At 39.1% G+C, this 27,809-nt stretch overlaps 1 protein-coding gene across 6 annotated transcripts in view; it reads left to right on the forward strand.

The window, feature by feature from the left end:
• Positions 1 to 27,809, forward strand: part of BRIP1 (BRCA1 interacting helicase 1) — a 130,600-nt gene that overhangs the window by 44,852 nt on the left and 57,939 nt on the right. For 5 of the 6 annotated variants that reach the window (XM_037880367.2, XM_037880366.2, XM_043531375.1 and 2 more), the window contains 5 exons: positions 1,401 to 1,533; positions 2,153 to 2,307; positions 3,256 to 3,427; positions 3,541 to 3,681; positions 4,138 to 4,299. In XM_037880367.2, coding sequence (XP_037736295.2) covers positions 1,401 to 1,533; positions 2,153 to 2,307; positions 3,256 to 3,427; positions 3,541 to 3,681; positions 4,138 to 4,299 — 763 coding nt within the window. The remainder of the gene's footprint in view (positions 1 to 1,400; positions 1,534 to 2,152; positions 2,308 to 3,255; positions 3,428 to 3,540; positions 3,682 to 4,137; positions 4,300 to 27,809) is intronic. The other variant, XM_037880368.2, reaches the window with a different exon arrangement.

Below are 27,809 nucleotides of genomic sequence, written 5' to 3' on the forward strand. Positions count from 1 at the left end.
ACTTTCTCTACTCCCTTTTTATAAACCTCCACCACCCGCCACCATTTCATTTTCCTTTGTATTTTGACTGTACAGTGCTGTATATAGTAGCTGCTAACTGGTACCCAACTGTGCATGTCCAAATATTCCAATTAAGTGATTGCCTCCTTCATCAGAAAGCTATCTGAATAGTGGAATAACAATAAGAAATAACAAAAGTGGCTTTGTTTATATTAACTGAGCTTATCTTAATTACATTAGGGACAAGCATTTTGTTATAATATTGGTCTAGGAAGTGTTGCTCATTTAGGAAGTCCTTGTTTTTATTAGAGATTAGGTACACCTTCAACTTCACCCTCTTTTCTTCTCCATTTGGTGCCAAGGGTTAACATTTGTGTGCCACTGAGACAGAATAATTTCCCTGTGGCTACTAATTCTCCTTTGATGGGTCTTTCAAATGTTAAACTTCTTAGCAGCAGAGGAGAGCAACAAGGCTGGAGATTTGACCGCCTCCGGCCTTTTAACCTTATCAGAAAAACTCAAGTTGATTGTCTTGTCAAGTCTGCCAACCGTAGGGAAAGCAGCGGGTGGAAAGCAAGAGACTGGGTGTAAATGACCAATAATTAGTATTATCTTTTTGCACAAACTGGCAGGTCTGGGCCCGTTAAGTGAGTAACCAGCAAAATTCTACGTCCGTTTAAAAAAAGTCTCCTATGTTTGATTCTAGAAAGTACTTAAGCACATGTTTTAGTGCCCTTTCCTACACCTGAATGGGTTTGCCAGTTCCCCTAGTGGAAACACAGCTTATAGTAGCAAAAGGGTTCTTGCATCCAGTCTTTCTTCCTCTGTGGCTGGAATGAAGGGATGTGGTTTAATTAGGCTGATTTAACTTATCTTGGAAATACTTAGCATGTATGGTGCAGGTTGTCACTCTTTCCTTAATCATACCAATTACAGAGGTAATGAATGGTCTGTAAAGCATAATAGCTTAAAATAAGGTTTGGTGCAAGGCTACACAAATGTTTCCTATGCATTCCTGACCAATTAAAGAAACAAGTTATATTTTTATGCCCTTTTTAAATAAAGTTAAAAAATAATATATGGAGCGGGGGGGAAATGTCAACACTAAGGGACAGATTTTTCTCGACATCCACCAGCATACATCAGAAGTAGCTCTCATTAAAGTCAGTGCAGTTCAACGGTGTAAAACTAGCAGAAGGGAGAACAGAATCAGACCCTACATGCAGAGCCCTCAACCTTTTGATTAAAGATATTAAATTAAAATAATTATTAATAATATCACAGGAGTATGGTGCAATTTGTGAAGTTCATTCAATTTAGCTTCCTGAAAATTGTCTTACAAGATCATTGAGATTAATGCAGGAATTATTTAAAATTTTTATTACTCTCTTCATTTGTAGTTGGCTACAGGAAAGCTCTGGTCAACTTAAAGAAAGGGGATATGAAACCTCCTGTAAAGTTTGGAGTGGAAAGGAAATGCTCACCATTTTGCACAATATGGGAATAACAAATGCTACATTTCCTATCCTGCAGGTAGAGTTTTATATTACAGACATTATTATAAAAATGCATAATATTATTTGGTTTCATGTTTTAAAATACACTTACACTACTTGTACTCTTTTAAATCCAGTCTAGTTTCTCAAAGCTGTTGTACAAAAGTGTGCATGATGAAAATCAAATGTAAATCCACAGAAACTAGTACAGTCACACCTGTGTAAAAGAAGTGTGAGTGGCGAATCAAGTTTTAAATCTACTAGAGTAATTTATTTTCAAAGTAGCAGACACTGAGCTTATTACAATGGTCTTATAATTACTTTATTTCTGTTCTACAAAAGAATAACAGTGATCAGATTATTATTCAAAAAATGTGACAATGGAATGACTCTTAGTTCTATCTTTACTGACCATCCGCATTCAGATTGACGAACAAATCATATTTACTGCATGCTTCAGCCAGTCCTTTCTTTCTGTACAGTACCAATCACATTGAAAGCACTGAGTTAAGTACTAAGATTTTTATCTTCAGTCTAACTTCTCTAGCTGTATTGAGAGAAGTTGTTTTAAAATACTGTGGTGAATACTTGATTTGTATGCATTTGTTTTGGGAATATTTTTAGGATGATATTAATGAGGAGTTTGCATGTTGCAGAAACATTTTGCTGCTGTCCTTGAAAAAGAAGAAAAAGTATCGAATCTTCATGGAGGAGATGAGCTTATTGAGGTTCCTATTGTGAGCCCTGCCACTCAGATTATGCTAAAAGGGCTATTCATGGTTCTACTATATCTTTTTAAAGATAACAACAGGTTGGTGGAAATATATAGCCCGAATTATGGACTTTTTTTCTTTCTCCTTTTTACGAGATATATTTAAATTGCAAGTGAGTGTATTTTTGTAAACATCTGATTGTTTATATGAAGATGGAAAGATGGCAAGTATAAATATTTTCCCCAAGACATTTGGGTAGTTTTGGTATGCATGATAAAGAAAAAATGAGCATTTGTAGGAGCCAAGCAGAGTGGAGGCATGCATAGTACAAACATGTTCCTGCTTCTTTGCCAAGTTGTCTCTTTCTCAACTATTCAGCACCTCTGCTATTTATTTCAGTGTCAGGTTTCTCCTGAGCAAAACCTACCGATTAAACAGGATTGTGCCAAAAAAATTTCTCATGTGGGTAAACATCCAATAAGTAGTAGGTTGATATCACCAAATTAATTTTCTTTTTTATATAACTAAAATGTTGAGAGTGGTTTCTCTAAAGGTCAGACTAGAATATTTTCTTGGCATGTTGCCTAGCTCCAGTCTGCACTTTAGATCACTTTAATGTTAATTTAAAATAATTAAACTACTCTTTTGATACCTTCACTCTTAAAGCCAACTGTAGCTATTAAATATTTTGTTTTAGAACTAATTCTGTAATACATGGCTTAGCAATTATAGAGGCTCTTTATGTTTCTTAAATGGAAAGTCATATAACTTTTGAACCTTATACCTTAAATCATATTCTCTCTTTCTAGTGTAGAGTACGTTCTTCCGTATATTGAATGCACAGTTGCCAGCTCATTTTATTATAGGCAGAGTTTGGTACAGCATTAGGCTGGATGCTTAAGGTGGAACCACATTGTGTCAACACTGGTTTTGGTTTTTCAGAGTTTAATGCTGAACCCACATGACAGATTTATGAAATATACATTTAACAAACACAAGTGCAGGTTACGTCTATTTACCAGTTATATTAATTTACTTCTATATAGATTTGCAGATGACTACAGAGTTGCTTTGCAACAAACATATGTTTGGACAAATGAAAAGCAACTTGATATTCCAGATAAAAATGCTTTCTTTGCACAACCAAAACATCAGAGGAGTTCACGGCAGAAAACAGCAGTCCATACGCTTAACTTTTGGTGCTTGAATCCAGCTGTGGTAAGCTAAGTATAAAGTGAGCCACAAACTCCTTACTGACCCTCATTTGATCACAAATACAAATATAATAGTTTGTACTGATTTTACTAATTTGTTTTTTTAATTTTCCTTAGGCCTTTTCAGATTTAAGTGGTAATGTCAGGACAATTGTTCTCACGTCTGGTACGCTCTCTCCAATGGACTCATTTTCTTCAGAACTTGGTGTGAAGTTTACTATCCAACTTGAGGCAAATCATGTTATTCGTAACTCTCAGGTAAATGTTTGCAACATTGCTTTCACTCCTGAAACTTTAATATTCATTATAAAATAAGCAATAAATGGCAAGTTAAAATGAAGACCATATAAACTCGTTCTATTTCTATAACTCAAAATGGAAAGAGTAAAACAGACATTTACTTGCATTGAGAAAGTTGTCAACTAAGTGTTTAAATGAAACTATGGTTGATACATAATAATCTTAAATAAAAGTAGTAATAGTAAGTAAATATTATTTCACAAGTACAGCTAAAAAGTAAACACTACTGGTAACAGCACCTATCACTTTATTGTGACTTGCTACACTCCTTTCTCTCTCTCTCGATTTTATATTCTTGTTCCTTAGCATTAATCTGTTCAGAAATAATCTTAGTATTTTATTTACTTTAGTTTTTACATTTCCCTATTAATTTGGTATAAATATGTATATAACATTGAAATATTAATACAACAGGTTTGGGTTGGCACCATTGGGGCAGGCCCCAAGGGTCGGAAGCTGCATGCCACATTCCAGCATACAGAGACCTTTGAATTCCAGGATGAAGTGGGAGCACTTCTGCTTTCTGTGTGTCAAACTGTTGACCAAGGGGTCTTATGCTTTTTGCCATCTTATAAAGTAAGGAAATTTTAATTCATATTCTTCTCTCTTTTAAAAACCCTACTTAAAGATTCGCTCTGTAACTTTTTATCCCTATACATAAACATAGAGACAACAGCAGTGTCCATGTTGGAATTGCTCGGATCCTGTAGTTGTTTGGTTACAAGTTTGTTTTTTGTGCAAGGTATGTTTTGTTTCATTATAGGAATAATAGGAAAAGGCGTACTACTCGCACCTTAAAGACTGGTGCCACTAGTACTCCTTTTCTTTTTGCGAATACAGACTAACACGGCTGCTACTCTAAAAGGAATAATAGGAATATTGTTGTTTTGATCACAGTCATCCAGAAAAGACTGGTTTGGTCCTCAGTGCAAGTGTGCTTATGTGCATTTGGCATGTGGTAGAAAAGGATCTCAGTCTGAAAATAAATCTTGGATAGAAAGTGTCACAGTTCAGGGCAACTTCGCCCATATTCCCCCTCCATGGTCTAGCAAGGGCACCTACTCTTAGGCTTCCAGCTCCCCAGCTGTCTCCTTTCTTTGGCAGACACACCTCTTTCTTCTTCCAGACCAAGGTATTTCCAGACTGCACAATCTCCTGCCTGTACTGTGAATTCCCCAGTACGATAGTGTATACCAGTCCTTTCAAGGTGGTGGTGCCTCTTGGGACATGTTACAACCTGAGTGAATTTGCCCAATTCTGCCTGGAGGCTGTGTTCCCCCTCACCCATGGAATTACATACAACCCCTGGCCCACAGTGGTACATACACTTAATACAGTAAGATTTAACTTAATTCAATGAGATTTGTTCAGGGTATTGGAGGAAAGATGTTGCAGAAAGATATGATGTTCAGTGTTTTTCCTTGAACAGTCTAGGTTTTTAAAACCAGTTTTAAAAAAACTCTTACCATTCAATTGCCTATCATCAAAGGCAACTTTGTCATGTACATTGACTCAGCAATTAAGATGCCTTTTGCATTATCTTTATATGCTGTTTGTATATAATATACAGCCATTTCATTTCTCCTTCTTTTGATTATTGTTTCATTTCACTTTGCTATGGATTTTAGCAGTATTTTATTGAATCAAGTGGAAATTGGACAAAGCCCACTGTCCCAAGGGATCAATTTTCTTTATTTCAAAGCATGTATTACTAAATTTTATTGTTGATAGGAGGGTGTATCATATGGCTAAGACTATACCTCAGTGATAAAAAATGAAAGTTTGTATTCTTTTCCCATAGTTTTTATTGTTGTACAGAACTCAAATTTGAGGAACAGTATAAATGTGCAATGTAATTAGGAGTACAGGTCTGTTTGTTTCATCCAACTGTAACTGTGGTTGGATTGCGGTAAACAATTTAGTAAAATCAACAGTGGTTTAATGTAAACCTTTTAAAAATCAAACGTGGTATCACTGGAAAAGCTGCACCATTTGGAGCCGCTGATTCAGTTCCAGATTTCTGACCGTTTTGCTGATGTCAGATGTCCCACAAGGAAGAGTAATTTAAAACCTGAAGGAATGGATAAAAAGAAAATGTCCTTTTGTGTCATCAGTGCAGTTACTAGAAATAACCATTAGGTGACCACGTTAGACCATACAATGTAGAATTGGTAGAAAAAGGCAGACTACGAAATATAATCCATCATTCTAATTCACAAAACCACATGTGTAAATGTGCAAGACTAGCAAGCTGAAAATAAATCTTAAATTGTCTTCTAATTTTATATCTAAAATTGAATCCAAGGCATTATTTCAGTTCGTGATGTATTTATGTAGAGCAATAGTTGTGACAGTGGTGCTGTATATGTTGTGTGGAAGTGTTTTTTGTGTGTATGAACAAAAGGTATTTGCTAAAAGATTTCTTTTTTGAGGGTAAAACTTATCTCAATTGAAAATGCTTAGAGACCTTGAGATCAGAGTAAGATTTGGCATATTTAGTAAGAATGAAAGAAACTGCTGATCAGCTCAGGTTGTCCCCTCCCACTTCAAAAATCTCAATTGGCCTTATGCTTCACTGAAAGGACTACTGACAAAAAAACATTAACTGCATGTCTACACTGCAATAAAACACCTGTGGCTGATCCAGGTCACCTGACTTGGGCTCAGGCTGCAGGGCTATAAAATTGCAGTGTAGATATTTGGGCTCAGGCTGAAGCCTAATCCCTGGGACCCTTGGGATCTCAGAACCTGGGCTCCTGCCTGAGCACAAATGTCTGCACTGCAGTTTTAGAGCCTCACAGTCCAAGCCCTATGAGCCCAAGTCAGATGACCCAGGCCAGACATGGGTGTTTTGTTTGCAGTGTATACATACCCTACGTGTTTTTTCTTTGTGGAGGCACTTCCATGGACTTAGTGAAGGTATCGATAAATATAAATTTCAGAATTACTTAAAACTCCAAAATACAGACAGACACCTACAAAAGTATTAAATATAAATACGATGTTAGTATAATCATATGGGCCAGATTTTAAATGGAAAAGTCAGGAAATGTAATTGTTTCCCACGGCAACTTGAATTCAACTACTTAAACATATCTAGTATTTTGTTATACTATATGTGGGTTCAACTTTTAGGACTTTATAAACAAAAATATGCAATAAATGCCTTACGGTTACTATGGAACAAGTGATTTTTCTAACTTTTGCACATTTAGTATCATCATCATCCATGGAGTGTGGAGCTCCAGATACACACTCGTATCTATTTATATATGTTTTGATTTATTAAGAAATGCCTACCAATATCTCCAGGCACACGGACCAAATTTTTCCAACCGAGGGGCTTAAAGTGAGGCACTGACATAAAAGTAGCCTGATTTTTATAAATTGAAGTCACGAAGGAACCACTGAGCTAGAACCAGCCAGCCAATAGCAGAGCTTCTGTGTGAGCTGTGGAGGCTCAGTGGCTCTAAAAATGATAAGTCTAGACAAACTAAAAATTCACCAACAAAACTAAAATTAGAACTGAACATCTTATCACATCACTCAGAGACTCTCCCCTCCTGGTCTAACTTCATCTAGCTAAAATTCTAAATAAATAAATCTGTATTACAGTACACTTGGATTCTAAAACTCAAGCCCATCAAACCAGTAAGAGAGAAAAATGTTCCCCTCTCACTCCAGAGTATAACCTGGGACTGAAATAAGAATTGTGTTAGCCCTCAGAAAAACTAACCTATTCCAATAGGGAATGTGAGATCCCACAACAATGATTTAGCAAGAAAACATTACCTTAGAATTTATTCAGATAATATGAATCCTACCTAAATGTAAATGATGCAATCAAAGTTTTCAGAACATAAGATTTACTATACCAGATACAGTCCATGAAACATAGAATCTTGCCTCTGAAAATCCTGATAGAGAACCTCTGAATGCAAACTGGCAATTACGCAATGCTGTACATGATGATGGAGAGAAATTTCTTCTTACTCCTGTGATAACAAGTTTACAAAATCTAAGATTTTTTTCCCATTTTTTGACCATATTAATTTCCCAGTCCTACAAGACAGCCCAATGCAGAAGGAAAGAAATAGCATAAAAAGGGGCAGCAGTAGAGAAATATGGGAAATGTAATTTTAAAATATCCTCATTAGTCAACAGAATACTGCATCAGGAAGTCCTCAGGTTAACATAGGAAAGCAAAGGTTAAGACATAGTCCCCAACACCAGGGATCTCTTGAGCCAGGCTGCTGTAGGAACCATCTTGGTTTTCCTTTCTCTGTCCCTCCTTTTGTCAGGCCCAGGTGAGAGGTGCTGTCTCTCTGCGAGTCCAGTTTGTGGCATGAATACCTGTCACTGTATCCCTTTGTTCTCCAGTGCAAGGCCCTTGCTCTCTTTCCCTATTGAGAGGTGAGGAAAAATCTCCTCTTGGCCATTGGTAGCTAGGTTTGACTGTCCCAGCCGTTGGTGTTTCCACTGTCTCTTCTGGATCTTCCATTCACATGTGGAGGCCCTATTCAGTTCATTAGTGACTGTGGTCTCCAGCCAGGCAGCTATGTGAGTCCAACATCTTGTCCTTTCCCTTCATACTCTGTGCACAGTAGTACAAAGTACAGAGGGGAAACTGAGGTACACTGTGGAATAATACAAATATTACCAAAATTCCCCTATTTGTCACAAACATCACCTCATTTTTTCCCCAGTGGATAAACTAGTGACCAGATTCAAACAAGCACACTCTTAACCTCATGTTTGGAATACCTCTGAAGTTTAAGGCATTGTGGTGATTTGCTAAATACATGTGCATGTCTCTCGTTATGAAACCTGATAACCTGCTTGTTAGTTCTCAAAGGGAGAAGCATCAGGAGTTGCTACTTCATAAATGGAATTAAATTAATTTCCCATAAAAGCACATTATGTATTTCATTTAAATTGACATGAAGTGCTACAGATCAATGTAGCACTTCTAGCACTTTAAATGTTTTCTTCCTTATTTATATAAAGAGAAGGTGCCAGGTTGAAACTAGCCTCTGAATATTAGAGTTTATAAAATATCTGTGTATTGCCTATTTTGGGGAGAGCTCTGATGCTATGATTTAACACTCAGGCATAAGTGTAAAGAATGGATGTTGTAATAGTAGTTATTGGATTTGGGAGACGAAGGAACCATGCTACTTGATGCAGTTTGTATCCGTGAACAATGTCAAGTGACTAGAGCCAGGAAATAAGGAGTAATCTATTATCAGTACCTGTGTGTTGCACTTTTGTTACATGGTGTCAGAAATAAAAACCATATGTGGCAAAAGTGGAGCAAATGAAACCACCTGAATCCCCCAGTCTGGAAAGAAATAATTAGGAATCAACTATAATGTAAGTAATACTTAGCCTTCTAAAGTACATTTCTCTCTGAAGATTTCAAGTTACTTTACAAACGTTAATGAATGTGTCCTTCCAAAACCATGTGAAAATAGAAAAGCGTTATCCCCATTTTACTGCTGTGGAAATTGAGGTGCCAAGAAATACAGTGACATACTCCAGATCACATAAAAAGTCTAGCAGAAAAGAAACACCCCAGACTTCTTGTGCCCTGACCTTAAGAACAAGTAGCAGCAAGTCTGAAAATGTTGATGTGCTAATAAGTAGATGCCAGTCAAAGACTGCATTAAACTAATCATATTGAGAGGAAGCTGGCTGCTGCTGATAAAACATCTCAGGTGAAATTTATGTGACCAATGCTCATTTGCTATAGAAACTAGCATCATGGTTATTTACTGCTTCCAGTGCTAACAGGTGTAAAAAGCATCCATTAAAGGCCTCAATTTTTCTGTCAGTTGCAAGTTTCAATTTAGGTAGACTTTCCTTTGGGAGAAATCAGAGTCTCTTGCATGTTTCTCCTACTTCCATTGGATTGGAATGGTGATTTGCCCACATTCCACTGAAGACTGGCCCTTAAAAATAGATGTTTAGAATCTATATCAGAGTTTCTCAGTGAACAGTCTGTCGACTGGCGCCAGTCCCTGAGATCTCCCTGACAGTTTAGGAAGGCAGTAAGCTGGTCCCTGATATCAAAAAGGTAGAGAAACACTGATCTGAAGGACCTTTCCCCACCATACTATAAGGATTTTAATGTATATAAAATTTTGACCCCAAACTACTTTATAGTAACCCATTTAAAAAAAAGTTTTTGACAAGATATTTTCCCAAGATCCAGTAATATCAGCTGTATTTTCTCTCTCCCTTTCCATATACTTTGTCATATTAAGTGGACTAATAAAAGAACAGATATAGTAGTTACACAATTTATTATTCAGTTTGCCAAGCTTGATTCATTCTTTAACTTTTGTTGTATCGTATTGTATCATATCATCCTTGTAAAAGGAGCTTATAGTATCCCACTAAAAATGCTTTCTCCTTATACATCTTATATGAATAATTTCTGTAAATTACTGTTGTCAATCACCAGTAATACTTTGAAAATTCTATATATATAATTCGTTATTCCAGATTATTCCTCCTTACGATAGATTTTTGCATAGAGAAGGTAAATATAAATATATTAAAGGAACAAACACTTTTTCATTCCTAAAGGTACCACTGTGATATGATGATAGAACACTATGCTTGCACAGAAAGTATGCTATTGATCTAACAAAACATTGAGAATATATAAATCGGTATATATTTTCACACAATTGAAATATTTCAAACATATGTGAGATTTTAGTGTTTGGTCAGTTGTGAACAATGAGAAGTAGGGATTTCATGATGGGTATTCGTTGTTCAGTATGCAGCCTATATATTTACAATGAAAAATTAAATTGAAATATATTTGTCAACTGTGCCTTTTTCTACTAACTATGATTTCATAAATTCTGGATGTTCATACTCCAAGCTGGAAGAGCTCTTTTTGAATGAAGTCCCAATGAAGCAATTATGTGCAAGATATAGCAACATCTATGGCAGAAGTACAATGACCTCATTCAGTGGAAATGTCCTCCTGTTCATCTAAAGGAGTGACATCCTTTTGTATTAAAAAAATGTACCCTTCTCAGCCTTTAGACACACATACATTCAAAAACATAATTTCAAACATAATTGCATTGAGAATGTCAACTTGACACTAAGCTGGTCTCCAGCCCCACAAGTTCTCTTATTCCTGCCCCTGCTGCACCCTGTGATGCAGGGATACCTGGGAGGCTTTGGGGGGAGTTTTGGGGCTGGTTCCCACTCACCGCCCTGACAGTGCTTGCTGCCTGGGCACTTCTGCACACGCAGGCCCATGGAGGTCAAGCAAGAGATGGTGGAGTGGGGACCAAGCAACTGCCTGCTGGGAAGATGAACAACAAAGCTCCTGGCTCAGCATGGCTATGGGAGGGATGACTCCCAAATTCTGGCAGCTGGGAGCCGCCTCCTGCCTGTCAGCTTTGCTCCCTGCTCTGGGTAAGCTCTGCACAGCAGCGAGGAGGATCTGGAGCTGCTGCCATGGAAGACGATGAGGAAGTTTTGGGGCTGGCTCCCGCATGCCACCCTGACAGTGCATACTGTTCAGGCGCCCCTGCATATGCAGCCCCAAGGGCAGGAGGGCAGAAAGCAGAATGGGGACCAGGCGGCTGCCCTGCAGGGAGGGAGAGTGACCATCATGTTGGGGGTCATCCCTCCCCTGGCCATGCAGAGCTAGGAGCTCTGCTGCTCTCCCTCCCTGCAGGGCAGCCACTTAGTCCCTGCTCCACTCTCTGGCCCTTGCTCATGGGCCCCCGCTGCCCACCATGGGGCTGTGTATGAAGGATTGCTAGGGCTGCATGCACTAATGGTGTGGTGAGCGGGAACCAGCCCCAAAACCTCCTTCCAGCCTTCTGTAGCGGTGGCTCGGGCTCCAGTTCCTTCTTTTTGTGGGGAGGTTTTGGTGCTGCATTCCTGGGTGCCCCTGCAAATGCAGCCCAGGAAGGCAGGGAAAGCCTGGAAGCAAGGTCCACAGGGTGGAGAGGCACCCAGCGGCTGCCTTGCAGGGAAGGGGAGCAGTGGACCTCTTGGCTCAGCACGTCTAGTGGAGGGATGACCCCCAACATCCTGGCAGCTAGGAACCACCTCCCGCCTGTCAGCTTTGCTCCCTGCTCTGGACAAGCTCCGCACAGCAGAAAAGAAGAGAGAGCAGGAGCTGCTGCCTCCATGAGAGGAGCAGGAACAGGCGGTGCCCTTCACCAGGCACTAATGCCATTGCGCTGCCTGCCTGCCATGCTGCTTATGTGCCGTTGGGAAGCTGGGGATACATCCGGAGGACTTCTGGGACCTGAGTCAAGCCAGGGCCATGTGCACACAAGACAGCAATAGGGCTTGGACCGTACGTCCCAGCTTAACACTGATTCAGACCCTAGGTCAGAGCCCTAGGCTAGCACAATAGGTGCGTGGACGCAAGGGGGATTAGGCTTGAGCCTGGGCTCAAGCCCAGGCTTTCATTGCTGTGTTGAACCCTTAGAGCTCTTTAGGAGACTTAAGCTGATACATTTGCTTCTTGCGAGAGACAGAGCTGAGTTGACTTTTGGGACGTACCACTTGCACTTACTTCAATGACATTTTGCCAGCTCTCTCTTCGGAGAATTGCTGCTATTTCTAATCTCTGAATTTTAAAATCTTCAGAACTTTTCTTTGAATTTTTGCAGTGGCACTTTCTAAAATTTTATCAAAGCAGCTGCTAAATTAGGTCTTGTCCATCATTTCTGTGCAGATGACTTCTTGAAAGTTGCTACAGCCCTGCTATTTCTACATGGTATAAGTTAACTAAATATAATATGAACAGAGAAAAAGTAATTGTAGGGAGGTTTGATTTTTTTTACCCTATTCAAATAGTATTTCAATAAATAAAAACAAGACTTTTCTTAGTAAAACCACTATTTAAAAAAAATTGCTGCATATTACATATGCCAGATATCTGAGATTAATAACCCAGTATAGTAAAATATACATATGAGATGGAAACAATGCATCTCACACACACAAATATCTCATAGCTTCGCATCCTGCTCTTATATTGAACCTGTAGTAATGTACAGACAATCAAAATTCTGTCACTTTTACTTTGAAAGTAAATTAGGATAAATTTTACAGTTATTAAAATGCAAGTCAAGACACAATTTTTGAAGGTTAATACATTACTGGAAAACAAACTGATGATATTATGGAACAAAAATGCATTTATGTTAAAATCAGTAGCAACTCTAGCAAAAACACTCTATAAAAGAGAATATCAGAAAGTGAAAAGATTACTCAGAAATCTAAGATGCTTTTAAACAAGATTAAGATAAGGGCCATTAGAGTTCATGTCGCCGACCTGTCTGCATTAAGATATATCTTGCCTAGTGCCAGCATCTGAGATGATTCATTCAATATGTGTCATATCAAAGTCAAAGTACCCGGCAAGGAGAAGAATGCTAATGCTTATAAATTTTAGTGATGATCCATCATGATGAGTTAACTGACCTTTCTTTGGGATCTATTTACAATACATTGTAATATTTTAGTCCTTTCTATGAGCCCCTGTTGATTTCCTTTGAATGTTGATTCATAACATTTTAAATAAAATTTAAAAATGAGACAATTGTTCAAAGTGTTTTGAGTTTCTCAGTTTACAAGCTTCACCAATATAAAGAAAATTATTAATCAGTTGAGTATGATACATAGTTTTCTTTGTTTTCCTCTTTCTTCATTTCCTCCTTTACCTTTCAAAAGGCAAATGTCTTCCATTGATTCAGACTTTAATCGTATTTCCTCTTCATGTGATACTCAGGACCTTTTTCAATATGTTTTAACTTTTCAGTTGGTCTGGCAAAGTTCTGCTTGACAGTTGTAGGGTGATGGTGTGTACTGTACAGTATTCTGTACCAAATAGCTGTATATAGTGTGTAGACAAGATTTCAGCGATGTCATGGGTTCTAATCTAAAATGATATAAAATAGTTTAGGGTGTTTTTTTCTTGTGAGTCTCTTAGAAATTGTTGAACTTGATTCAGGCTTTAAAACTATTTTATCTAAAACCTATTATGCATTTACATCCATAATTGCTGTTTTTTAAACTGTAATTTTCACAGCAGTTGTATTATTGTGTATTGCAATACAAAATTCATAATTCTTTGAAATTCATTCTGTAACTATGGTGCCATATCAAATCATTTTGCTTTGACAGATCAATAGCAAAAGCAGTAATGACATGACACAAGTAGAATAGATAATATCTGAAAAGCCATCAATCCTTTGTTATATTGCATTCACATGAGACCTTTTAGCCATATATAATTTCCAGCAATTGACCCATTTTTTGTTGTGGGGTGTATTTTTAAAATGGAAAGGAATGTAGAAGGCTTGCGACTTATTCATGTTTTTCAAAACAGTTTTAAAATATCATCCACTCTACTCCACTCTGATTAGGCCTCAACTGGAGTATTGTGTCCAGTTCTGGGCACCACATTTCAGGAAGGAGGGGGACAAATTGGAGAGAGTCCAGAGAAGAGCAACAAAAATGATTAAAGCTCTAGAAAATGTGACCTATGAGGAAAGGATGAAAAAATTGGGTTTGTTTAGTCTGGAACAGAGAAGACTGAGGCGGGACATGATAACAGCTTTCAAGTATGTAAAAGGCCATTACAAGGAGGAGGAAGAAAAATTGTTTTTCTTAAACTCTGAGGATAGGACAAGAAGCAATGGGCTAAAATTGCAGCAAGATTGGACATTAGGAAAAATGTGTCAGGGTAGTTAAGCATGGAATAAATTGCCTAGGGAGGTTGTGAAATCTCCATCATTGGAGATTTTTAAGAGCAGGTTAGACAAACACCTGTCAGGAATGGTCTAGATAATTAGACCTGCCTCTCAAGGTCCCTTACAGTTCTATGATTCTATGATCATATGTTTGTCAACTGCTAGACAGTGTGACATGGAGTTGTCTGGAGATCCAGACCTCCTAATATATAATGTACTGACTCAGGTTAATAATTTGAAAAATAATTTTACTTTCGCAACACTAACAACTACAATATAAGACAAAAATAAAATATCTGGCATAAACAGGGCCCTACATCCCTTCAGTTCCTGGAGTACCTTTCTCTCCCACAGCCTCCACTAGACTGAGATCTTTCTGCTAAGGCTTGACATTATATCCTAAAGAAGGTTCTCATCATATCTTAATCTTAAAGGAGCAGACCTTTCCCTGCTGGAGTTCACCTAGCCCTTCACCAGCCATTACAATTGGAAAAAAAAGGAAAATACATTGAAATAATGATTGTCAATATTTACAATAGGTAAAGTAAAGGGAGGAAAATAGAAACCGACTAATGCTACTTCTAGGATATAGGTAACTAATGAACTCTGGTTCCACCAGGGAGAAGCCTAGAAGGTTACAGAATTCTGAGCCCAGCTCAGTTCTTGAAATAGTAATGTCCTTAACCAGATGAATTTAATAAACACACTTTTAGGTCACCATCACAGGTGGAATTGAACTTGAGATCAAGCTATAAAGATAAAAATATCGTTACATGCAATTCACAGGTGGTGTGGCTTTTTCTGAAAGTTCATACCACCTCAGGCTCCAAATGCAATTTCCAGGTACAGGACCTGGAACTTGTACACAGGGAAGGGTAAGAGATACAGTAACTCTGAGAATGCATTCATTCCCTTATAGGTAGTTCATTGAACAAGGTTTACAAATGTACAACTCACCAGTATTCTGGAAATTTGACTTATTAATTTGTTGATTAAAACTTTTAAAAAGGAGTCAATACTAGTCTGCAACAAGGTTTTGAAATAGTCAATTTTCTGAATTTTGGCTAATTGTCTGACAGATTATTTAAAAGAGGGTTTTTTTGTTAATACCTGTCCTGAATTATATCCTTTTTCTTTTCCTGGCTTATTGCAAAACCAAATGATCTTAGAAGCAGAATCAAGCTGCAGCAATATCTTTACTTCACACGTTGGCCTTGAATCTTGATTTAAATCTGAGATTTCTTGCTGATGCAGTGCATCTTAACATGAAACTCCCTCTGTGAAGAAGTGGAAATTTTAGTTTTTGATCAAAACAAAAGTCTGTCATGATAGGTGTATCATAGGCTTTCTTTGAATTGTTATAATTCAGTAGAAATGTGTACTGAATCTAGAGAGAGAGGAATGGACTTTCAGTGTCCTCAGTTATAGACAGCTGATATAGATCTCATAGCTTGGTTGTGGGCAGTGTTCATTTAGGGAAAATAGCTTAAAATAGGAAGATAAAGCAAAGTATGAAAGAATTTAGGAAAATGTATTGGCTTACAAAGTGGTAATTGTATGCACTTGCATGAGAACAGATATCCAACAGTTTTCTATTGGGAATAATCAAAGAGTAGAGTTTTGCAAGAAAAGTTTTTAAAAATCTTAATTGATTTTGCAAGGCAGGCCAGCTATTCACTAATGAATACTTCTACAGAAGTTGAACATTATGAACTAAATCTTTCTCTTCTGGGACACATTCAGTTCAAAAATGAAACTTTAAAAGTTCTCTCTCTTGTGCAGCTGGGAGTGTGAAATTGTTTCAGTACTTTGCCATTAGACATCCGTGCAATCTTGTTCTGTAAGTCATTTAAGTGTAAGTTTTTGCACTTAAATGTTGTGGAGAGGCAAAGGTTGTACAACTTTAAATACTGTGTTCTTGTTAAGAAACATTTGATTTCTGCTGCTGATGTCAGTAGTTGCATCTAATGTTTTCGAACAGTGATGTACAAACTATGGCCCGGGGGCCACATCTGGCCCTCCAGATGTTTTAATCTGGCCCTTGAGCTCCCGCCGAGAAGTGGGGTCTGGGGCTTGCCCCGCTCTTGCACTCCAGCTGGGGAGCGGGGTCGGGGTCTGGGTCTTGCCCCATTCCACATGGCTCCTGGAAGCAGGGGCATGTCCCCCCTCCGGCTCCTATGAGGCGGGGCAGCCAGGGAGCTCCCCATGTTGCCCCTGCACCAAGTGCTGCCCCTGCAGCTCCTATTGGCCAGGAACCGCAGCCAGTGGGAGCTGCAGGGGCGGCGCCAGCAGACAGGGCAGTGCATAGAGCCCCCTGACTGAACCTCCCATAGGAGCTGGAGTGGGGACATGCTGCTGTTTCTGGGAGCTGCTTGAGGTAAGCACTGCCCAGAGCCTGCCCCCCTGAACCCCTCCTGCGCCCCAGCCCTGATCCCCCTCCTGCCGGCCAAACCCCTCGGTCCCAGCCCAGCACACACACCCCGTAACCCCAACCCTTCATCCCCAGCCCCACCCCAGAGCCCGCACCCCCAGCTGGGGGCCTCCTGCCCTCCATCCCCCAATTTCGTGAACATTCATGGCCCGCCATACAATTTCTATACCCAGATGTGGCCCTCAGGCCAATCCGTTTGCCCACCTCTGTTTTAGAACCTAGTAAGAAAACATTTGAATATATAGAAGAAAGTTTTCATAGTTTTTCTTGTGGCTATCAAGGTTTCCACTAAATGGTTTTGGAAAGATGTCTCTCTGTCCAGAGTCCAGACTTGGATCATTTTTTATGTCCAGTGCAGACTTGGCTTCATTACCTTTTACACCTTTATGAGTCTGATGTATAAACCATTTCCCTTAAGGTACATTTTGCATCCACTGCTGATTTCAAAATAATGAGCACAATCTAAACTATTTTCTCTGCTGTCTTCAGTCATTACATTCTGGGGGTGATGTTGCATGTAAAACCAGTACATCGGGAATTTGGAATTATTAGGATAAGTATCTCATTCTGACTGTATATAATGCTCTCTTTATTAGAGACCCCCAAACTTATGGAGGATGATGGTGGTTTGTTTTTTAGACCATAATGTTGTCATGGTAACATGAGGTCACAGAATTGGATCGTTTCAAAATGTCCACTAAAGTTTACAAAACCATATTAGGTTTTGTATATCCATTGTAAGCAGGTTCTGGGGTGGTATCTCATTGAGGTTTACTTGGAACGGACTTCAGAAGTAGTTCTATGTTTAAATTTCTATAACAGGATCATAAATCTCTAGTACAAAGCAGAGGACCTCTTAGCTTGCTCTTTTATTTTCTTTGTTGAATAACTTAAACTTTTTCTCCCTTTTGCTTCTTTTTCTGTAAGTACTGTATGTGTTACAAACTTTTGGAGTTTTTAAAATTTTCTATGGCCTGATCCTGCAAACACTGGATAAGCAGCATTCATGGAAATGGTGATTTTCGTATCTTGCCAGAAATATTGATTAATCAAAGTGAAAAACATTGCTTTAGTTCATCAGCACTGTCTATTGTAACCATGACTTATTTAAAACTTGCTATTGCTCATTTTCTTTAACTTCTGGCTGTGTGTAACTTTCATTTAGTGTATGGAATAAATGGTCTAAGGGGATTGTTAACTGAACCTGGAACCTTTCACCTCTTGATCACTAGCTCAACTCCAGTACAAGTTTTGTAGTGACCAAAATAAGTTAACCATTGGGTGCTGAAGAGCTGTCTAATGTGAAATAAATTAGATAGTTTCAATCCAGTCACTAGACAACCGAACCCCACATCTTGAATTGGCACTACTCTGCACTCAAGTAAGCAGTCTTGGGAGAGGCATTCAAGATTGTGTGGGCATCGACTGGTTTATCCTTTACTGACAGAGGTCAGGGTTGGGTCACGTTAATAGGGTAGTGGGGGAGAAGCATGCCTTGCTAATCTCTGTACTGTACCTGCTGTGTGCATAATGGACTTCCGGTATATTTTATCTGGCACTTCTACAGGTACTTATTTTGCTTTAAAACAAATATTGAATTTAAATTTTCAGGTACACCTTTACATGATAGATTCTCAGAAGCTCTTAATTCAGATTTTGAGTTTAAGTCCTTTAGAACTTATCCTAGTATGTATGTGTCATAGCTCTCATAGTCCTGTTTCATGAGAACTGGGAAGAGTGGGTGATGATGATGATGTGTGCTTAGATATTATTTTAGTTCCTTTCATTCGTGAAGGATCAAGCAGCTGTGTGTAGTGACTGTTTAGGTTTATGGTATCAGAAGGGTAGCTGTGTTAGTCTGGATCTGTAAAAGCAGCAAAGAGTCCTGTGGCATCTTACAGACTAACAGACATACTGGAGCATAAGCTTTCGTGAGTGAATACCCATTTCTGACGAAGTGGGTATTCACCCACGAAAGCTTATGCTCCAATACGTCTGTTAGTCTGTAAGGTGCCACAGGACTCTTTGCTGTTTAGGATATGTCAGTCATTAAATTCTTGGCAGTAGTATACACCCCTTGACAAACAGCCTTGGAGATGTTAATTAGTTTTATTAAGTGAGGGAATGGTGGCCAAAAGAATGGGGCTATCCCTTGCTACTTCCAAAAGACCAGGAGAACCTTTAAATTCAATCTAAGCTTTCACCAGGGAGAAGTAGAAGTTACCTCAATTTAACCTTGGACAGTGTTGCACTCCTCTGGTATTTCACTGCAGTATCTGCATTTGATATGAGCGCAAGTCCTTCAGCGTACTGTCTACTGGTCCAGAGGGAAATGTGCTACCAATTGGGCCATCTCAGGGTACTGCAGGTGAGTTAAGAATACAGTTTTGGTATTAATTCTGAATGTCTGGCTCTTCCTGGTTTAAGAGGGACCTTTTATTTTACTGGGGTTCGTGAGAGTTTTTAGTAAAAATAATTTTTTTGAGAGAGAGGCAGCAGTTGCATGGTGGATGGTATATTTTTCTATTTCTTCTGAAATTTATCTATTAATAAAAATGAAAGGTGATGACTAGATTTCCATCAGAGGCACTCCCACAAACAACTGGTGTACACATAGTTCTTGTAAATAAATTTAAGAAATCTAACAGGCTTTGTTTTCTTCCTGACTGTGACAAAAATAAAGAGGATTAAAAACCTTCTGACAACTTTTACTTATTTAATGAATTAGGTCTATAAATTTACAAAAGATGGTAGTCTGTTTCGCTAGGCCTATTAAAAGCATTAAGATTTGAGCACTAGCTGTTAAAATGAGTAAATGGCAATATTACAAAGTTAAACAAATGCCAAAAAACATTTTCCAGAATACTGGGATTGTAACAATACCATTAATGAGGGCAAAGAGGTTTTAATGCAATTTTCACATTCTAAAGTTTCAAAAAGAGGTTTTGAGTTAGTACATTATTAATGTGCTGAACATCTGGAACTGTGTAAGAGCCATAGACATTGAGCAAGTGCAGGGTTTCCCTACTAGGTCTGATGCTGACTGATTTCCTCCCTAGTGAGATGCTTGTTTTAAGAAGTTTGAGACAGTAAAATGACAATATCCAGATAAGAGATAAACATTCCACAGTGTCTCTTTGTGAGATATAAGGAAATAAATGAGAAACCCTTAAGTTTGTGGAGTCAGAAGGTGAATTTTGGAAATTAAATATGAAAATTAGATTAATTTACACCTCAGGTCATAGTACTTGCTGTCACACTGGAACTTTCAGGTTTTGTTTTGGGACCTAATAATTACTTACTGAAATTATGGGTAATGTAGGTTGGATTACATGCTGGATGGCTTTTTCCTTTTGCATTTTAAAAGAAAAAAAATTTTTTTCCTGTTCCTGTGTAAACATCTATTTGTTTGCTGATGTTTACTCATTAAACACTTTTGGGGACAATCCTGCAAACTCTAAAGCATGCAAGTGACTCCACTCATATTATTATTGCCATTGACTTAAATGGGAGTATTTGCATGAGTCACTTTATTCACATGTTTAAGTGTTTGCAGGTTGGGATACCTTTGTTTGCAACTTGCATGTTTTATTACAGAATATTTTTTCCTTTTAGGTAATGTATGAAAATGCTGGGAAAAGTCAAGATTACATAGTTTTATGTATAATTTTCATTTATCTGTATAGTCTGTTACTATCTCTAATGACCTAGCCAAGGAAATGTGATTGTTTTAAATGTCATAATTATGGCTAATATCCAAAATTGAAGAACATCAGGCAATGGGACAGAAAATTATCCAGTGGAGTGTGAGCTAGCTAGGCTTCTAAATAGGCTGGTAAACTAGAGATATGTTTGTAAATAAATACTGGTGTTCACTTTCTACATAGCGTTTACTCAATATTCTTGAGGGTAGGATTCTCTTCCTGTGGAAGTAGAGCCTTAATTTGTTTGAGCCAAACATCTGCAATTACATTAAGTACAAAAGAAATCTTAAAAAAGAAAAAGAAAAAAGGTGTGGGAACATTATGCTGTCATATTTGCTAACCAAAATTCTGTATAAATATCTATACAAAAGCCGAGAGAAATGATGGAAGAGTAACTAAACTAAACGTAGGAAGTGCCATGTGTCTCTTGACCGGCCCTGAGGACCTGATCCAACGTCAGCTGAAGTCACTGGATTCTTTCCAGTGACTTCAGAGTGCTTGGTTAGGTCCTGTGATACCAAGATGACCCCTTTCTGGCTGATTGAAAAGGAGGGTCTTTTGCCAGTTTCAAAAGCTGTATCTTTTGCCTTATTCTATTTAGAAGCATAATAAAACTAGTAAAGTTATTTTAATTTGATACTTTATGCCTGGCACAAGAGATGTTGTTTTGAGGACAAAAAAGGGGACCAAAGAAGCCAGATTTTTAGTGACTTTAGGCACAAATGTAGATTTTTTATTTTTTTTTTTTTAATGTAGAGATGGAATTTGTTACTAGTTGTCCATTGTTTTTCAAGACTACTCATCGGTGGATTTCTCTCTGATCTTTATCTCAGCTTCTGCTTATTCCATGCATGGTTTCATGTCCATAAATTGTATATAACATCTTTACTTTCACTGTTTTTACCTTCAATTTTTTCTCATTTAACAGTTTCAGGCGCTGCGATATAACTACCTTGCTTCAGGACATTGCACCCATTTCACAGAACAATTTTCAGAGTTACTCTGCAACACTCGCTGACTTTAACTCCTGCAAGACAGGGTAGCCTTTACACATTTATGATTCCTGAAACTTAAAGAAAGCTGGAGTTTCAGCTTTTCTCTTTCACTTGGACGTAGTTGAAGAGTATGGTGAAAAATGATTTCAGTTAACCATCTGCAGTGTCTAAAATCACTGTGTGTGATAGGAGCTGTACCTTCAGCCATCTTTTCACAACTGCACCTGAGGTGAGGGGGAAAAAGGGAAAAGCAAGCCTGAATGATATTAAATCCAGTATGGTGGACTGGAGACAGGAATTAGTGAACATGTATGTTACTTGCACACACACAGCTGCATTAAACAACGAGTCTTCTGTAACTAGAAATACAATCTCTGTCCTCACATAGTCTGTTGTAAGCCCTCTACTTTAATGCCATCTGCTCATTCAAGTCATTCCACCAATCTTCAATTTAGGAAGGAAATGACAGTTAACATCCTTGTAAAATCAATTTCTGTACCATCCAGGAGGCCCGCAGCAACCATATTTCATTTGGCTCAGAAAGGCAAAACAAGTTCAGAATAGCACTTCAGATGAATAACTGAAATGCTGTTAAGTACACAACCGTAAAAAATAACTTAAATTTTTTAAAGCTGATATCTGGTTTGTTGTATAGAATAGTTATTATTTCTTCACTTGCCTCAGATCATTTTTTAATCTGTCAAGTTGGTTTCTTTGCTTGGTTGGTTACTACTAATGGCTAGCACAGGTATTGGCCATCCAGGTTTCATACTGAGAAAGCAGTTGCAAAAAAGTGATCCTAATCCATTGGTTGATATCAGGTATTTTATTTAACCCTTTTCCTGTCAATCCCTAGCAAAAACATCTCTTGAAAAGTGACTGAGTTTCAGCAGAATATTTGTATTTGTTATGGCCTGGCTGTAATAAGTAGGCCTTGATTTAATCCCTTTCTTTACTGGCAGAAATAATGAGAGAATTCCAAAAAGCTTCTGAGGATTCCAAAGGATATGAAAATCTTTTGAGGGAATGGTAAACTAAAAATGTTCAAGGAGAACGGGGTTAGCTACCTCTTTCCTTTTGGGGAATCCTGTAGCAGAAATAGAAATCTGAAGCTCTGATGGCATGCAAACCTGCTTATCTGGAGGAGTGGTGCAGACTCCTGGGCTAGTTTAGAAAAGGCAATACAGTTTGGGTTGGAGGATCAGTCGCCCATCAGGAGCTTGTATGCTCTGCTTGTAATTCCTCTTTCCTTCCAAAACCTGGGTGTTTTGTGGATCCTGACTTCTTCCCCAGTCCAAGACATTTTAGTTGTTTATGGGAGATGAGATGTACCTCAAATGTCTTGGACTGGGGCAGAGATCAGTCACAGAAAGGAAATAATCAGGTAGCAAACTTTCCATTTCTCCCACTGGAGTATAGCAACAGAAGCCATATTAGGTAAGAAGCTTCTCAATATAGCTTCTTCCTTTTGTGAGAAGAGAGGGTAAGACACTCATTTGTTCACAGTATCAGAACACACACAATTTTTCATCACTTGCGACAACACTAGTCACTGGATAAAAAAGCCAACGCTTCTCAAGAACTTTTGTCCTTACACGATTACACGAGCTACCTTTTTGTAGGAAGTATTCTTTGTCTTGCTGTGATCACTTCTATGTCTCTCTTGCTCTCTCTTTTTAATTACCTTGATGTTATCTCTCAGGTTCCATGTAATTTCAGTTTTATTCTTTATTTGTGACTGCAATGAAAGTAAAACAGTCTATAACATTTGTCAGTTTACCCTTTTTTGGTTCTTTATGCAAACTGTTTTATTTTTAATGCACTCATCAACATGGTATAGAAGCATTATATAAAAAAATTCTATATATCTGAAGATACTCATTTTTCTCCTCCCTACCTAAAGCCACCTTCATAAATGAGCTTGGTGCATCTTTTAATGAGAAATGTTGTCACCATGTCACTTTATCTGGGGAAGATCATCTTGAAAACATGAGTCTTGCACTGGACCTTATAAATACCAAGAGATGAACTCATCCTGATCTTCAGTGGTGGAGTATTCTATAGCCAAGGTTCTGAACTCTGAGGGCTGTTAGTTGAAACATCCTCCATTAACTCAGCCACTGCAGTTGAATATGGAAGAAGAGGTGGTCTTTGAATTCCCTATTAAGGCTTACCTGGCTCTTTAGAGATAATTACCAGGAGCTTGAAATGGATCTGGAGTGCAATAGTTGAACAAGCTTTTAGTAGTAATCAGTGTAGTGTTGACCATATAAAGCAACACTCAGATGGGTCACTTACCTTATAACTCTGAATCCTTGAAGGGAACTTCTTTTAAAAATAGAGTGAAGTTCTGTACTGCGTCATTCCCCGAGCTACTGTAATAATGGTAGTAAAGTTTAATGATTAATTCATAGGAGAGCTTTTTCTTGAGCACATTTAGACTTAAACTTTGCAAGCTTTTAAGTGATCTGAAAAAGTATTATTGGACAAAATGTTTTTGTCTTCATTGCAGTCTTAACCTGGGCTCAAATGCTGTTTCTGATAACACGTTCTGGGTTCACACGTCTACCTGCCTCTATTTGTGATACACAGCAAGGCAGACACCGCGCCCTAAGGCATAGGGCAGACTCTGAATGAGCTTATCCTCCCTGTTGCTAACCCAAGTAACTACAGTGAAAACATGCAGCCACGGCCTGTCACAACAATCAATACATGATGATCCTCCAATTCCTTCCCACAAGCCCTCAGACATCCATGTCTGAATACTGTCTTGCCATTTCTCTGTGCTCTGACCCCTGACCAGAAGTGGTTTACCAACATATGCCACGGCTCAGCATCCTTGGTCCCAGCCAACTGCTTACCTGTTTGCAGTTTCTTCAGCCTCATTCATCTCCTGTGTTTGATACAGCAGAAGAATACCCAATAAGAAGTCTGTATATCAGTGTGCAGCCACCTTACTGAAGGATGACACCAGAATCTTGGTGCATTTTTGAGCCAAAGCGAGCAAAAATCATGACTTTAATTCTTCAAAGAATGCCATTTTACAGTTCAATGGCATGTCTCAGCAGCTGCTAGCTGATCATGGGATCATGCGGTCAGGACAGCAGTGCAGGGAGAAGATACAGGGACTCGAGCTCTCGTGCTCCCTTACCTCTCCCCCCCAAAAAAACCCACTAAGAAGATAGCCAGTCCAAAAAGGAAGAAGACCTCATCCTGGAAAGGATCTTTGGCCTCAAATTTCAAGATCTCTTCCCTGATCTAGGCCAGGCAGAGCACAGCAGGATGGAGAGGCCCCACACAGAACCAGGATGGGCACAACATCTGAGCTGGGTAAAATGGGAATAACCATCTTTATTATCATTACGAAGATTATTACAGAACACTTGAGTTTTAACTTGTGGGCCTAGCTGCTACTTCAGTTGTGGGCAGATGCAGCGACATTGCACTTAGCCAGAATCCTTCCCTTCACTTCTCCCACCTATGCTACTTAAAATGACAGATGAGCAGAGAAAAAATGTGGAAACTGGCAGCTGACAGTGGCTGAATGCAGTAGCATTTTTAATAAGAAAACATTAATACAAAAATAAAAAGCTTTATGACCATAGCCAAGTCATTAATTTTTTTTGTATTTGCTCAGTAAAAATTCCAGGTGGTCTCTGAGATTGGTAAGGCAAGCCTCCTTTTACCTCTGTAACTGGCAAGCCATCTACAGTCATGTATTAGTTCATCTGTCACAAGGTGCAGAAAGATTTCCTTCGCATAGCTTGAAGGCTTCCTCCCTGAGGCCTGGAATAACTGGTCCTTTTTCCTTCTGGTACCTGCAGAAGCGGGACATCTTGTAAGGTCGCAGCAGCTTGAAAAGGGTTTAACGTAATCACCAATGCTGTTCTGTCTCCCAGGACCTGTACACTACTCAGCCTCCCATGCCTACCTTCCTTGCTTAAAAATAAATCTTTGGTAGAGTTCGAAGTTAAAATTAACTCATTGTTTCTTTTCCTGGGAATACTCCTTTGCGCAGCTTCAGAACAGGCAGAAGTTTGCTGGGCAAGAGAATCAGCAAAGAGAACAGCATTCTTTTGAGAGCCGTTATTTTTTTATTTGTGGCTGGGTATGTGAATTATAAAATTATAACATTCACAAACTTTTCTTCCCTCTGTCAGGACCAAGTGCAGCAGTATCAGACTTGTTGAGGGGTGGGACAGAAGCCTAGAAGATCTGAGTGTCAGTAGTAAAAGGTTTCAGACTTTGAGGTCAAAGTGATGCAGGTCCAGGGATGACTAGCTATCATCTCGCATTCAGTATTGAGAGGTCGACTCCTGTTTCTGATTGGCCCGTGATGTCAGCCTCCATTGTCCACTTGTTACATTTTCAAGCAAACACCTTTGTTTTTAATCCCATGCTGTTCCTCATGCTTGGGGGGAGCTCCCCATAAACAACTGTAAAGATGCCTCATTAAACTCCTCCAAATTCTTCCTTAAAACTCTCCTTTGCCATGATGCATAAGAAAAACTTGACAAGGATTGTCACTGGTGTACTGAGACCACCGCCTAACATGTCGACCAATATTGTCTCATTGTTTCCTTGAACTCCCCTATCAATTTGTCTTTATCCATCTGTTGTCTTATTTTATGTTTAGATGGTAAGTTCTCCAGGTCAGGGACTTTTTTGTTCTGTTTGCACAGCACCTAGCACACTGGGCTTTTGGTCTGCCACTAGGGCTGCAAGTGCTACAGTAATATAAATAATAAAGGATCCCAAAGTTTGGTCTTAAGAGATAAAAAGTCCATATTAGACAACAGTTGCTATGTAACGAGAAGAGCATCTGCAACACCACAGGAATAATTGTGGTGACTCTGTGATAACTATTACATAACTGTAACCCTGCATAAAGGAGGTCTCTACTTTTCCCTGTCTCTATAGTTCATTCTAAAATGTGTTCATTTGTAGCTTAAATCTCATCATATTCTGTTAAAGATTTGGGTTTGTAAACGATTTTTAAAAGGATTTTAAGTTCACTTTTAACTCATCTTCCCCATTTTTTTGTAGAGTTGTAACAGTGTAGGATATCTGCATGTAAGCAGCAGTCTCCTTATACAGCTGTCTATTACAACAGTCCTTGTCATATATATCTACTTTACTGTAGTTGGGAACGCAGCAAAATTCCATTCTGAACATTCAAGAACACATTTTTGTAATACCCTAAATGCTTTCCATTCTGGGGTGGTGCTACAATGAGAAGTAAGTGTATTTAGATTATATATAATTGATATGTGACTTACTAGCTGTCTATAAAGATAATTTTATCCTTTATATTTAGTGTTTGAGTCAGGATATGAGTTTAATCACTGTCACCGTATTTTTTGTGAAAAAATATTTTTATAGTGTATTGTCATTGTAACAGGGCTCGACTCACCACTGTGGCACCTCCTGCTGGCCGTCCTGGGAATTAGCTCTGGTTCGCCGGTGTGCCTTCATCTAATGGCATCTTACAACCATCACTTATGCCATGAGCCATTGTCACTCTCAGGACCTCAGGGTCCTCTTCTGGACACAGCCCTCCGGCTGTGCCCCACTCGGTTCTCTCCCCCTGCACCTTCTGCGGGACGCCAGCAGTCCTCTGTCCAGCCACTTGCCTCAGTGGCAGACTGCAGTCTAGGGTCTAGTCACCTGTGTCAGTGGTAACTGGGGCACAAGGGGGGGTGGGGACCAGCAGTCATGCACTGCATCACCTCCAACCCCTGCCGTCTGTTTCCTTGGGCCACTTCCCCGCAGCCCTAGCACCTTCTCCGCCCTTGTATCAGGACCTCAGTCTGGCAGTGGTCACTCGTGCTCCCCTGACCCCACCCAGCACTGATTGGACCATGGTGCTGTCTCTTCTGCCTCCTTCAGGGCAGCCAGTCCTCCCTCCTCAACCTCCAGGGAATGACTGAAGCTGCTCTGTTCAGCAGCCCTTCTTATATAGCCCAACCTGGCCCTGATGGCTGACTCTTTAAACCTTCTCCTGATTGGCTGTCTGTCCAAGCCCTTTTCTAATTGGCTGCTTTAACCCCTCTTCTGCCAGTGTGTGGCAGACGCTGCACCACAGTCATCTATTATAAAACTGGAGTGTGCAGCTGCTCCCAAGAATGTGAAAATGAGAGCTAAGCCATGGGTGTGGAGGAGCCACGGTAGTCCTGACATAATGAATATGTACTGCACTTGGGCAGTT

Source organism: Chelonia mydas, chromosome 17, assembly GCF_015237465.2.
Source record: "Chelonia mydas isolate rCheMyd1 chromosome 17, rCheMyd1.pri.v2, whole genome shotgun sequence".
Taxonomy (NCBI): Eukaryota; Metazoa; Chordata; order Testudines; family Cheloniidae; genus Chelonia; species Chelonia mydas.